The sequence below is a fragment of the Nicotiana tomentosiformis genome, chromosome 5, assembly GCF_000390325.3.
Source record: "Nicotiana tomentosiformis chromosome 5, ASM39032v3, whole genome shotgun sequence".
In the NCBI taxonomy this organism is placed as follows: domain Eukaryota; kingdom Viridiplantae; phylum Streptophyta; class Magnoliopsida; order Solanales; family Solanaceae; genus Nicotiana; species Nicotiana tomentosiformis.
In genome coordinates this window covers 28,082,201-28,096,708 of record NC_090816.1, presented here as the reverse complement: position 1 = coordinate 28,096,708, position 14,508 = coordinate 28,082,201, and the positions used below count along the sequence as shown (strand labels likewise).

At 36.7% G+C, this 14,508-nt stretch overlaps 3 protein-coding genes across 3 annotated transcripts; 2 read left to right on the top strand and 1 right to left on the bottom strand.

Annotated features, from left to right (window-relative positions):
- Positions 1 to 196: 196 nt before the first annotated feature.
- LOC104108906 (caffeoylshikimate esterase-like) lies at positions 197 to 2,162 on the bottom strand. The gene is made up of 2 exons (XM_009618059.4): positions 1,373 to 2,162; positions 197 to 817 (listed from the first exon to the last, which is right to left on the bottom strand). The coding sequence occupies exons 1-2, from the start codon at positions 2,009 to 2,011 to the stop codon at positions 464 to 466; spliced, it is 993 nt and encodes a 330-aa protein (XP_009616354.1). The 5' UTR covers positions 2,012 to 2,162; the 3' UTR covers positions 197 to 463.
- Positions 2,163 to 5,934: 3,772 nt separating this feature from the next.
- On the top strand, positions 5,935 to 6,426 carry LOC117279751 (uncharacterized). The gene has a single exon (XM_033659348.2). It carries the CDS (start codon positions 5,935 to 5,937, stop codon positions 6,424 to 6,426), a length of 492 nt encoding a protein of 163 aa, XP_033515239.2.
- Positions 6,427 to 8,492: 2,066 nt separating this feature from the next.
- LOC138892077 (uncharacterized) lies at positions 8,493 to 9,977 on the top strand. Its single transcript, XM_070175772.1, has 2 exons — positions 8,493 to 8,932; positions 9,416 to 9,977. Exons 1-2 carry the CDS (start codon positions 8,493 to 8,495, stop codon positions 9,975 to 9,977), a joined length of 1,002 nt encoding a protein of 333 aa, XP_070031873.1.
- Positions 9,978 to 14,508: the final 4,531 nt, after the last annotated feature.

The following is a 14,508-nucleotide window of genomic DNA, read 5'->3' as shown; positions in this document are numbered from 1 at the left end:
AATACATAATTACCATGATACACATATTAATTGATGCATATTGTTAATGAATTTAAAAAAATAATTTAAAATAAATAATTAATATTGTGAGTATAATCGAAAAAAAAAAATTATCTTCTATTGATATACTAAAAGTGACAAGTAAAATTAAAAATCTATTTTTAGAATATTAAACGAGTAAAAGTGACTCTAGGGATTATGTTTTAGTCTTAAATAACCTAAATATTCAAATATTGCATTTGGGTACAAGTTTAAAATGAAGCCACGTGACCTCAATTAGTTTGAGGTTGAATAGCAGTTACTCCTATTGTTCAGCATAATGCTTGTACAAAGTTATTTTTGGTCCTTTTGAGTTACGGATCACACTGTTTGCTGTTTTCTTAACTACCTCAGCACATCTTTAACAATTAACCAACCACTCCTCAACTACAATATTCAAACCAACTTCCATTCAAACACTTCCCTACGCGCCGCCGTCCACGGTGGTCTTCTCAGCTCTCGTTCTAAGCCACTCCACAACATCTCCGAACACTTTCTCCACATTTTCCTCTGGTTCGCCGATCAGCTGATGCCACATTCCCGGATATATATTCAAAGTCTTGTCATTACTTATCGATCGTCGATACAGCTCCTCCGCACAGGCTGGATCGCAAATGACGTCATCACCGCCGTGTACTATCAGAAATGGCACCTTCACTTCTTCGAATCGCCCCTGTAACTCCCTGCATACCCTCATCAACTCACGCGCCGTCGCTGCGCGTGGCTTCATAAGTGGCCTCTTTGGACTGGCTATTGCCAGCTTCCTCTTCCACTCCTCCTTCGTGAATTACCAAAAAAGTCAAAAAATGAAAAATGCAACATAAGCGAAAAGCTCAAATGATTTAATTACTAGAAAGAAAATAAAATCATATGTATGTTGTTAATTAAATAGTTTTACAATGACTCCTCCTTCATGAATTACCAAAAAAAAGAAAAATGTGAAAAAGGCAACAAAAGAGAAATGCTCAAATGCTTGACTGAAATTACATTTCTCAAAAAAGAAAATAAAATTCATATATATATGTTATTAGTTAAATAGTTTTAAATTAACATTTCCACTCACAGTATATAATTACATATTTTAGAAATACACTTCCTTTGTCCTAATTTATGTTATCGTATTTTACTTTTAGTTTGTTTGAAAAATGATATAGTTACAAGTTTTCAAAAAAAATAAAAATTAGCCTTTTAAAATTCAGTAATTAATCATATATTGAGATAGATAGACTATTTATGTAGTTGTTGTAGACTATTTGTCACAAAATCGTGAATATCAAATTTACACCAACGGATTTCATTTCAAATTTAAATAAAAGCGATTTTATCTCATTACCTTGAACGCAACCATAGGCAACGAGCCGCGAGTGGGAACTACTGGCCAAGTCGGGATCAAAAAAGCGGCAATATCAAGGAGATACTCCAAAGGCCACGCCGGTTTAAACTTATTGCTAATCCCACACATAGCTCCATTCAAAACGACACCGTCGAACGGTCGGCGGGGAGCAGAATCACCCTGCCGGAGAGTGATTAGCAGCGCGATAGCGCCGCCGAGGGACTCAGCGTAAAGGAACGACGGCAGAGACTGCGGCGCGTGGAGATTCCGAAACGAATCGAAGAAACTAATACAGTCGTTAACGACGAGATTTAGGTCCGGTATGTGAGCGGCAAGGCCGTCGGAGAATCCATGGCCTTGGTGATCAATAGCGCAGACGATGAATCCGTGTTTGGCTATGTGAACGGCGGTGAGCTGAACGAACCAGCTGGACTCGCCGGTGAAGCCGTGGACGACACAGACAACGCCGACGATTTTCGCCGGAGGGAGTGGGGTCCACCACTGAGCGAAAAGCTTAAGGCCTCGTGAATTGGTGATGAATTCGGAGTTGTGAGTTACTGAGTGGTGAGAGTAGAATTCGGATTGGCTCAGTGAGCCGAATGGACTCTCCTCGTTTGCTTCTGCAACTGGATGCTTCATGTTTTCACGGCTCGTTGCTATAATGCGCCGAGGGATAGGATATGCATACTGAAATGGGGGACATGTAAAGATGAAGATAATAATGGGGATAGGGAAAAGTAGCGTGTCCCGTCATGTATTGATTGTGCTGACATTTGGAATGAAAAAATTAAATAAATAAAAAATACAAAGAGAGAGGGTAGAATAAAAATACCAACACTTAGGGTGTGTTTGGTACTAAGAAAAATATTTTTCTGGAAAATATTTTTATAAAAAATGAATGGTTTTATCACTTATTTTTTTATTTGGTTGGTGAATGAAAAACGTTTTCGAAATATTTCCTTCAAACCAAACACACCCTTATTGACTGAAAAATTTATATAAATTGAATAGTGTTATAAATAGAATTGTATTTAAGGTGAATGTCTATATTTTAGAAAAATTTTAGGATTTGTAACTTGGTGGCTAAGCCACCTTTTACCATAAATAGAGAGGTTTTATTCTATTATAAATCATCCCAAATCAATAAGAATTCTCTCTTTACTTTTCTCTGTAATACTCATCTTATTCTCTTATTGTTTTATAACACGTTATCAGCACGAGACTCTAACCAATTGACTAGAGAGCGGTTATTTTAATTTGTAGATATACTATTAATTAGTTGTCTAATGTTTGAGAAATTAAGCCGCCCGTGGAGAGAAAATATAGGAATTTGCGTGAGTCTCCCGCGTGAATGCATTGATATTCATATATTAGGCATCTGCTTTAGTCACTCGGCTTTGGATACATGCATGTTGCTCAACTTCCTTCAGGAGAAGGTAAGTATTTTACCTTATTTTTCTATTTTAAATTCTTGACATTCTATAATTTGGTTTTAAATACAAGCAAAGACAATAAATTTTGATTATAACTCTAATGGAATTTGTGAGAAATTATATGTAATGCCCCATTTCACTAGCTTTTAAATACATATTGCTTAATAATAGCAAGTAGCAACTACAATGATTAAAAAGCAAAAAGAGAAAAAGAAAAAGAGACTTAGTGGGACCGAAGCCTAAGGGAATTAGAGGGGTAATTTTTTTTTCGTGATAAGGGTTGGTAAAAGTCTTTGTCTGAAAAAGTAAAGAGGAAAAAATGAGATCTTAGCAAGAAAACCAAAGCAATTTAATTGCTTTAGGAGTTAGGCAACACAGAGAACGTAGAAAGCCATAAAAGAATTCAAGGTTTTGCAATTTGCCATTCTCGAAACCCAGGTATTCAATTGTTCCAAATTTCCTATGGTTATTATCGCTAGGTGAAAATTTAGTCAAAACCCTTAAATTCTCATTCTATGAAATTATTTTTATACGTAAGTTTAAGTATTCACTGAAATAAGTTGATAGAGCTTTTGAGGTTCATATTTTCTAGTTATGGCAGGGAAGTTTTCTTTGAATGCCCATATGATAAACATTTATCTTTTAGTTAGTGCCAAAGTTAAGTGAGAGATTCTTCCATATCTAGTATTTAATTGTAGAATACATAATTGATGTTATGGGTCTAGAACCAAGGATTTATAATGAGGTCACTTTATCTTTTTGTAAAATCAGTTTACTTGAATTCATGGCCTCATCATCTATATACCTTTGTGGAAGAATGAAAATATTTAGTTGAAAACTTTACTTGAATAAGTGAGGTGAGAGTTTCTAGATTTATAGCTAAGTAACAACAAGTAAGACTTAATAGCTTATGAATTGATATGGTTAAGCCTATTATTGTAGATTTCGCGTTATCGAATACTCGAAAAACTTGAAGAGACGAATTGCATCTAAAGTTTTAAGGTGAGTTGAGGTTTACTTTCCTAGTAGGGAATTCCATTATAACCCTTGTGCTCCATATGTTAGCTAAAGCTAAGTCATGTCTTCTCGTGATCCAATGCTCATTTCACCTATTCTTATTCAGTACGACATTATATGTGACATGAATATATGCTTATGTGTATTACCAATTGTTATGTGTCTTTAATTGTGATATTCACATTCAGTAGGGAGAAGTGGCCAACCTCCCCCAACGCGAGTGCCATAATGTTAGGGTTACCTATCTCACGCTCACAGGTGCCAACTGTTTGTTGGGGAGATAGGACGACACTCCCCCGTACGTGTTCCCAGATGCTCACGTACGCAGGGCCATTATGCATAACAATTAACTTTGCAAAGTTATATCTTAAAATATATATAACTCAGTTTCTATTTTAGATATCAGTTATGGGCTCAATTTATACGTTAAGTTTCAGTTTTAGCTTACAATTTAGCTTACAATTTCAGTTTCCAGATTATTACTTAGTTGTAAAATTTTATATGATTTATACGATTTTTCGTATATCCCTTTTCTTTCTTATATTTTTCAGAAGGTCTCGCTCCGCCTTTTTAGGAGGTAGCCTATGAGACTTACTGTGTATCCTTTGGTGGTACTTAGCCCGTTTGGGCCTGCTACGTTGTGTGGCAGGTATTGAGGATGTAGGTAACGAGGGACATGGCTAGAGGAGATATTCTAGATTCAGTTTACAAACTCCGTTGATTCATCCCAGCGGTAGCGAACCCTTTTCAGACTATTATTTATAACTTTTTTTACGTTTATTTTATTTCTGAGGGATGCCCCCGTAGGCTATGTATTTTAATTTTTTTTTCCAGATTCTACAAGCTCATGATCTGTTAGTGGGTCAGTATTAAAATATTTTGGAATTTATCCTTTATTTATTATATTTTATCAGTCAGCTTAAGAACTGCAATTTGATTAGAATTAATATTTAAGCATGTTAATTTCTTTGCTATTGAACTTGAAGTTTGATACAAATAGTACAGGGTTCAGTCAACGAGGGGTAAGTGTTGAGTGCCAATCACGTCCCACCCCAGTTTGGGGGCATGACAAGTTGGTATCAGAGCAGCCAGGTTTACGGAGTTCTAGGGAGTCATGAGCCGTGTCTAGCAGTGCCTCAAATATGCGTATGTTGTGTACCATACTTATATTTGGGAGGCTGCATGACATGTTAGGAATTTTTTTTTCTTTCTCTCCTTTGATTCTTATATCGTGCGTTAGAGCTAAACGTTTCAGAATTCTAACACCCATTTATCTCTCGTTTCAGCACAAACAAGATGGTTAGAACAAGATCAACTTCATCCTCTGCTGCTAACAATGTTGAGATACCAGCTGCTAATAATCAAGAAGCAGCACTAGAGGTGCAAGCCGCACTAATAGCACCAGCTGCAGTTAGAGGACGTGGCAGAGGTAGAGGTATAGGTCAAAATGCTAGGGGTAGAGGTGAAAATGCCAGAGGTAGAGGTGAAAATGCCAGAGGTAATCAGGCTCGTGATAGGGCCACAAGACAAGCACAAGCTCTACCTCAGTAGGTTGTTAATGATCGGGTACCACCACATCAGCAGGATAATCGAATTGACAGAATTTTGGACTTTCTGGAGTCCCTAGCCCCTCCGACTGGTGGTCGGGCTGCACCTGTTCATGCTCCTCCTCAGGACCCTCATGATTCAGATGAATAGGTTATAAGAGATGATTTTCAAGCTCCACTTGAGGTACCACCACCAGGTGTCCCTGCAAATATTGCCCAGACAGTGCAGTTACCAACGGGAAAAATTGATCCACATACCTTTCTGAGATTAAACCCTCCTACTTATAATGGTATCGATAAACCAAATGAACCAATGTTATTTTTGGAAGAGATAGAGGAAATATTTATTTCTTTGGGTTGTCTTGAAACACAAGCCACAAAGTTGATTGGGTTTCGATTGAAGGGTGTAGCAGGACAATGGTGGAGAGGTTACAAGAAGGCTAGAGATTCTACATTACCGCCACTTACTTGGCCCCAGTTCAAAGAAGCTTTCAGGGCCAAGTTTTTGCCTAGCAGTCGGATGGATGAGCTCCAATGTTAGTTTGAATATCTTAAACAGGGTACCATGTCAGTGACTAAATATGAGATGGAATTTACCAAATTGGCAGAGTATGCACCTAATTTGATACCGACAGAGAGAGTAAAAGTGAGAAGGTTTATTGAAGGCTTGAATCCACATATGGCAAAAGATATTACTTCATATCAGGATGACAAGACTTATCTTCAGGTTGTCAATATCGCTACGCGTAAGGAGGCTTTTGATAAAATCGCCAGGGAAGCTAGAGATAGCAGCAAGAGGGCTAGAAGAACAAGTATTTATAGTGGATTTTCAGTTGGGGGCAAGAACATGAATCATTCAGCTCACATTCAACCAATGGCTTACTCATTTCCTTATCCAGCTCCACTCAGACATGGCCAGCAGAGTAAGGGTCAGGCCCCTCAGGGGCAAAGTTCAACTAGTCAAGGCCAACCTCGGTTTTCCTGCCATATATGTCCTTCGTGCAGCAAAAGATACCCAGGGAAATGCCTTTTGGGTCAGAAAGGTTGTTTCCACTGACATGATCCGGGTTATATTAAGAGAGACTGTCCACTGCTTGGACAAGCTCCGGGGACAACTCCAACCAGATATGCAACATCCATGGGTAATTCTATAGTTGCACCTCCTCCAGTTCGGGCATCTAATACTCATACTGAGCATGGTGCCAATAGACGTGGAGCTCATGGAGGAGGCGGACCAGCCAGATTCTATGCAGTTCTAGACAGGCAGAATGCTGAGGCGTCTAACAAAGTTATTACAGGTATTCTCCCGGTTTATGTTCGCCTTGCTTATGTATTAGTTGATCCCGATTCAACTTTCTCTTATGTGTCTCCTTATTTTTGTGTCGAGTTTGGAAAAGTACCAGAAAAATTAGGGGTTCTGTTTAAGGTTTCCACACATATAGGGGAATTTGTTAAAGTTGAGTATATATTCAGAAACTGCATCATCACAGTTCAGGGCTGAGAAACATTAGCCGATTTGAACTTGTTAGATATGGTAGACTTTGATATCATAACTGGCATGGACTGGTTATCTTCTTGTCATGCTACAGTTGGTTACCACGCGAAGACGGTTAAATTCTTATTTATTGGGGAAGATCCAATTATAATTATAGGTGAAGTAGGTACACCTGCGGGTAAGTTTATTTCTTACCTTAAGGCTAGAAAACTAGTGAGCAGTGAGTGTTTGGCGTATCTAGCACATGTGTGGGATATGAAAGTTGGCTTCCTAGTGCTTGAATCAGTACCGATTGTGAAAGAGTTTTCAGATGTGTTCCTTGATGATCTCCCAGGGATATCACCAGATAGGGAGATTGAGTTTGGCATAGACACATTGCCAGGAACTCAACCAATCTCGATTCCTCCTTACAGAATGGCTCCATCTGAGCTAAATGAACTCAAGAAACAGTTACAAGACCTCTTAGATAAGGGTTTTATTCGACCTAGTGTTTCACCGTGGGGTACTCCAGTGTTGTTCATGAAGAAAAAAGATGGTTCCCTACGGATGTGTATAGATTACCGCTAGCTGAATAAGTTTACTATCAAAAATAAATATCCACTGCCCAGGATAGATGACTTATTTGATCAGTTGCAGGGTGCCAGGTATTTCTCAAAAATAGATCTGAGATCGAGATACCATCAGTTAAAAATCATAGAAGCAGACATCCCGAAAAAAGCTTTCAGGACTCGGTACGGTCACTATAAATGTTTAGTGATGTCCTTTGGGTTGACCAATGCACCAGCAGCTTTTATGGACTTAATGAACAGAGTCTTCAAGCCTTTCTTAGATACCTTTGTCATAGTATTTATCGATGATATTTTGGTATATTCCCGTAGCCAGAAAGAGCACGAGAATCACTTGAGAACAATTTTTCAAATACTCAAGGACCGTCAGCTTTATGCCAAATTTTCCAATTGTGAATTTTGGCTCGATGCAGTTACATTTTTGGGACACGTAGTCTCGAAAGAAGGCATTAGAGTAGACCCACAAAAAATAGAAGTAGTTAAGAGTTGGCCTAGGTCGACGACCCCTATAAAGATTTGCAGTTTTCTAGGATTGGCAGGTTACTACCGTTGTTTTGTAGAAGGGTTCTCTTCAGTAGCTGCCCCATTGACAAAGTTAACTCAGAAAAATGTGAAGTTTCAATGGTTTGAAGCTTGTGAGAAAAGTTTTCAAGAACTCAAGAACAGGTTGACTACAGCCCCAATCCTGACTCTACCTACCCCTACAGGTAAATTTGTGATCTATTGTGATGCTTCAAGAGTAGGATTAGGATGTGTTCTTATGCAGAATGACAAGGTAATTTCTTATGCTTCTAAACAGTTAAAGAATTATGAGAGAAATTATTCTACCCACGATCTTGAGCTAGCAGCAGTTATTTTTGGTCTAAAAATATGGCGTCACTACCTTTATGGAGAGCAATGTGACATTTATACAGATCACAAAAGTTTGCAGTATATATTCAAGCAGAAAGAGTTGAATTTGAGACAACGCAAGTGGTTGGAGTTGCTTAAAGATTATGATTGTAATATCCTTTACCATCCCGGCAAAGCGAATGTGGTGTTGATGCTTTGAGTAGAAGATCCATGGGGAGTTTGACCAGGTTGTGTGTGGCCGAACGTCCAATAGTTAAGGAAGCCCAACAAATAGCTAGCCAAGGGGTTCGACTCGATGAGAAGTATGATGGAAGGTTGATAGCAAGTATGAGTGCTAAGTCTACTTTAGTAGAGCAAGTTAAAGCCAAACAATTTGATGACCCTAGCTTGCTTAAGCTCAAGGAAGGTGTCCTCAGTGGCAAGATTAAGAATTTTGCACTTGATGAGAATGGTGTGATGAGACTTGATGGCCGCTTATGCGTGCCTATTGTAGAAGATCTTCGAAGGGCAATTATGGTAGAAGCTCATAGCTCCAGATATTCAATATATCCAGGTTCTACCAAAATGTATCATGATTTGAGGGATGTTTATTGGTGGAATAATATGAAGCGAGATATTGCAGATTATGTATCACGATGCCTTAACTGTCAGTAAGTAAAAGCTTAACACCAAAGGCCAGGTGGCTTAGCTCAAGTCATTGAAATACCAGAATGGAAATGGGAACGAATAAATATGGATTTTATGGTTGACTTTCCGCTAAATTTTAAGAAACATGACTCCATTTGGGTCATAGTAGACCGACTCACTAAGTCAGCTCACTTTTTGCCAGACAAAATAACCTACACGGCACCCCAGTATGCATCATTATACATAAATGAGATTGTTTGGTTGCATGGTTCTCCCATATCTATTATTTCTGACATGGGTGCACAGTTTACTGCCCAGTTATGGCAGAGTTTTCAGGAAGATCTCGGTACCCAAGTTAATCTGAGTACAACTTTTCACCCTCAAACGGACGGACAGGCCGAGAGGACAATTCAGACTTTGGAAGATATGCTACGAGCCTGTGTTCTTGATTTTAAAGGAAACTGGGATGATCATCTACCTTTGATTGAGTTTGCATATAATAACAGTTATCAAGCAAGCATTCAAATGGCCCTATTCGAGGCCCTATATGGGAGGCGATGTCGTTCGCCTGTAAGGTGGTTTGAGATAGGTGAAACGAAGCTTATTGGGCCAAACATAGTGCAGGATGCCTTGAAAAAGGTGAATCTTATTCAGGAACGACTTAAAACAGTTCAAAGCCGACAAAAGTCATACTCTAATATAAGACGTCATGATCTTGAGTTCAAAGAGGGTGACTATGTATTTTTAAAGGTGTCTCCAATGAAAGGTATCATGAGGTTTGGTAGAAAAGGGAAGCTTAGCCCAAGATATATAAGGCCTTATCCAATTCTTGAAAGGATTGGGCTTGTGGCGTATCGACTAGCTTTACCTCCAGAGTTATCTTCTGTGCATCCAGTTTTTCATGTGTCCATGATGAGACAGTACTTTCACGACCCGAGTCATGTACTTGATAGACAAGAGGTAGAGGTAGATGGTACTCTGACATATGAGGAGGTCCCTGTAGCTATAGTAGACAGGCAGGTTCGTAGACTTCGAACCAAAGACGTTGCTTCAGTAAAAGTAATATAGAACAACCACTCAACTGAGGAAGCTACGTGGGATCCCGAGGAAGTTATGAAGAAAAAGTATCCTTATTTGTTCGAGATTTCAGGTACATAATTCAATTTAAGCTTTAAAATATTTAGATTTTCAAGTTATGTGATATTTGTACTTATAATTATGTAAAATGGCTTTGGCGGGTATATGTGTATGCCTTGATGTTGTATATTATTGGATTGAGTAGATGGAGGTGCAAAGTGTTATTATTCTATTGGTTTTGATAGGTTGAAAATTTTGGGATAACTACAGTTAAAAAGAAAACTCTACCGAAATTTTTGAAAATTTTAGGAGTTAGCCAAATTTTGAGGTCCTAAGAGATAGTGAGAGTGGCATAAGGCCTAAGATCTTTCTTTATACTCATGAATAACTGTGATATGATATTCGAGGACGAATATTTCTAAGGGGGAGAGAATGTAATGTCCCATTTCGCTAGCTTTTAAATACATATTGCTTAATAATAGCAAGTAGCAACTACAATGATTAAAAAGCAAAAAGAGAAATAGAAAAAGAGACTTAGTGGGACCGAAGCCTAAGGGAATTAGAGGGGTAAAAGTTTTTTTTCCGTGAGAAGGGTTGGTAAAGGTCTTTGTCTGAATAAGTAAGAGGGAAAAATGAGGTCTTAGCAAGAAAACCAAAGCAATTTAATTGCTTTAGGAGTTAGGCAACGCAGAGAACGTAGAAAGCCATAAAAAAATTTAAGGTTTTTCAATTTGCCATTCTCGAAACCCAGGTATTCAATTCTTCCAAATTTCCTATGGTTATTATCGCTAGGTGAAATTTTAGTCAAAACCCTTAAATTCTCATTCTATGAAATTATTTTTATACGTAAGTTTAAGTATTCATTGAACTAGGTTGATAGAGCTTTTGAGGTTCATATTTTCTAGTCATGGCAGAGAAGTTTTCTTTGAATGCCTATATGATAAAAGTTTATCTTTTAGTTAGTTCCAAAGTTAAGTGAGAGATTCTTCCATATCTAGTATTTAATTGTAGAATACATAATTAATGTTATGGGTCTAGAACCAAGGATTTATAATGAGGTCACTTTATCTTTTTGTAAATTCAGTTTACTTGAATTCATGGCCTCGTCATCTATATACTTTTTTGGAAGAATGAAAATATTTAGTTGAAAACTTTACTTGAATCAGTGAGGTGAGTGTTTCTAGATTTATAGCTAAGTAACAACAAGTAAGACTTAATAGCTTATGAATTGACATGGTTAAGCCTATTATTATAGATTTCGCGTTGTCGAATACTCGAAAAACTTGAAGAGACGAATTGCAGCTAAAGTTTTAAGGTGAGTTGATGTTTACTTTCCTAGTAGGGAATTCCATTATAACCCTTGTGCTCCATATGTTAGCTAAAGCTAAGTCATGTCTTCTCGTGATCTAATGCTTATTTCACTTATTCTTATTCAGTACGATATTATATGTAACATGAATACATGCTTATATGTATTACCAATTGTTATGTGCCTTTAATTGTGATATTCACATTCAGTAAGGAGAAGTGGCCAACCTTCCCCAGCGTGAGTGCCATGATGTCAGGGTTACCTACCCCACGCTCGCAGGTGCCAACTGTTTGTTGGAGAGATAGGCCGGCACTCCCCCGTACGTGTTCCCAGATGCTCACGTACGCAGGGCCATTATGCGTAACAATTAACTTTGCAAAGTTATATCTTAAAATATATATAACTCAGTTTCTATTTCAGATATCAGTTATGGGCTCAATTTCTACGTTAAGTTTCAGTTTTAGCTTACAATTTAGCTTATAGTTTTAGTTTCCAGATTATTACTTGGTTGTAAAATTTTATATGATTTATATGATTTTCCGTATATCCCTTTTCTTTCTTATATTTTTCAGAAGGTCTCGCTCCGCCTTTTTTATGAGGTAGCCTATGAGACTTACTGTGTATCCTTTGGTGGTAGCCCGTTTGGGCATGCTACGTCGTGTGGCAGGTATTGAGGACGCAGGTAACAAGGCACGTGGCTAGAGGATATATTGTAGATTCAGTTAACAGACTCCGTTGATTCATCCCAGCGGTAGCGGACCCTTTTCAGACTATTATTTATAACTTTTTTTTACATTTATTTTATTTCCGGGGGATGCCCCCCGTAGGCTATGTATTTTAATTTTTTTTTATTTTCAGATTCTAGAGGCTCATGACTTGTTAGTGGGTCAGTATTAAAATATTTTGGGATTTATCCTTTATTTATTATATTTTATCAGTCAGCTTAAGAACTGCAATTTGATTAGAATTAATATTTAAGCATGTTAGTTTCGTTACTATTGAACTCGAAGTTTGATACAAATAGTACAAGGTTCACTCAACGAGTGGTAAGGGTTGAGTGCCAATAACGTCCCACCCCAGTTTGGGGGCGTGACATTATAACCATCCGAATTGGTCAAAATTTCTATGTCTTGCCATAATCAAATTTATATATGATTATGAGCACAAGAAGTGAAAACCCGTTCCATTGAATTTGCTTCATTCTCGTTCCCTTAAGAGAATATGGTAGTAATATGTAATAAGTCTGAAAAAAGATAAAATTATTACCGTGAAAGTATCAATGGATGTGAACGTAGAAACAGACGAAATTATAATCGTCATCATTGTGGTAATGAGAATAATTAGGATTCTCAAAATAATATTTCTCTGTGAAAGTAATGTTTGTCTTCGATTTGACATGAGATTTTGTAAAGCACATATAGATGATTATAATCCATTCACGGTTTGAATGTAACAACATGTGATTTATGAATACATATTCATTCTTGGAAGAATATGAACGTGCTAGTGGTAGTGAATATACCACACTCACCTCTAGAAGTGGGTTTGAGATAAAATAAGAAAATAATTTTATTATTATGGCATGAATAATCATTGATCATGTACCTATTGTGATTATGCCAAAAAATAATGGCAACGTGATTATTACATGGCAAAAGTAATAGAAGCAACATATCTTGCATATAATGATTTTGACCATGACCATAATGGTATAAATTTTTCCTTGAAAGAGATATTTACCATATGGATGTTGATAAATATGTGGTAGTACAAAATTAATTGAGAGATCTGGAAGAGCCAATTATACTATTTTGGAGAAATAAATTGATTATCAATAAGGTATTGTGTCATACTAAGTCTCAAAGAAACTTATTCAGTTTCTAAAGTATTCGCGAAAGTGGTTGGTTATATTGAGACTATAAATAGAAGAAAGATTTAATATCTTCTATTACTACAGCTTGTAGCGGGATAATATGTATGGGCAAAGATACCCGCTTTATTCTCCAATTTGTACTACACAATGATAATTCGAAGTTTATTGATTTAAAACCTATATCATAAACTTGGAATTTATTGATAATTGCACACGCCATGGTATAAACCTGAAATTTATCAATATTGATAATTTATTCAGTTGGCACAATTGGTTTAGCTAAGCTAATTTAAGTATGATGTGCTAAAATAAAAGAGAATTCACATGGGTAAATATTAAAGAACTACAAAATTCTTTACGAATTCTCTTATGTTGTTTGTTCTCATTAATTAATAGACCAACTAAAATTGGGATTGAATCCCATGAATGCTGTAAATATCAAAGGTGAATATGGGCCCATTCACCTGCCATGTATACCACATAATATGCATCTATGAGATGGTTACATGTGGGATTATTATTAACCTGCAACCTTGTGTTTGTGAGGTAACTTGCTCAATAATTTAATTTATAGCATAATTTCTAGATTTTCTATTCAAGACAGTTCATCTTGATAAGTTGGTTTACATCACAATTGGTTTAGCAAAATAATATTGAGTGCCTCCACTTAATATTTATACTATTTCTTATGAGAACAAAGTTATCTATATTAGTTTGATATATGTTATATATGAAAGTATATTACATTCTCCTCTCACAAGTGGTTTAGGGCCAGGAATCAAATAATTTCATCTTATTATTGTTATTGATGTGCGGTGTATATTTTGATTAATAACATAATACACAAAGGTGGATTTTTAAAGTTGAGGAAGCAAGTTAGTTTTTCTAACATGAGGAGGAGAAAGGATAAACAGTTGAGAAAACGTTACGTGGAATGAATTATCATTTCTACATTTAGATCCTCGAATAAGATAATATGAACTTGAAGTTTATAAAAAGATAATTCATCTGCAATATATTGCAAAGCATGCCAAACGCATTTGCGGACCCAAAGATAGTAACTATATTCTCACTGTAAATGCTCCTATTAGAATAAATCCTAGAAGGACAAAGTCTATGGTACACTTAAACTGTATAGACAAATCGGTTTTAAATAAGATTCTTGATAAAGAAGATGAGCAAATGATTAAAATAATCATAATAAGGAGGCAAGTGATCTAGAAGATCACGTGACATAACACTTCATAAACCTGAAGAGAGATTCAAGTACCTAAAATGAATGAAAAGATCTTTGGAATCGATATAAATTGTTCGTCGACTATATCTATGATAACGTAAAA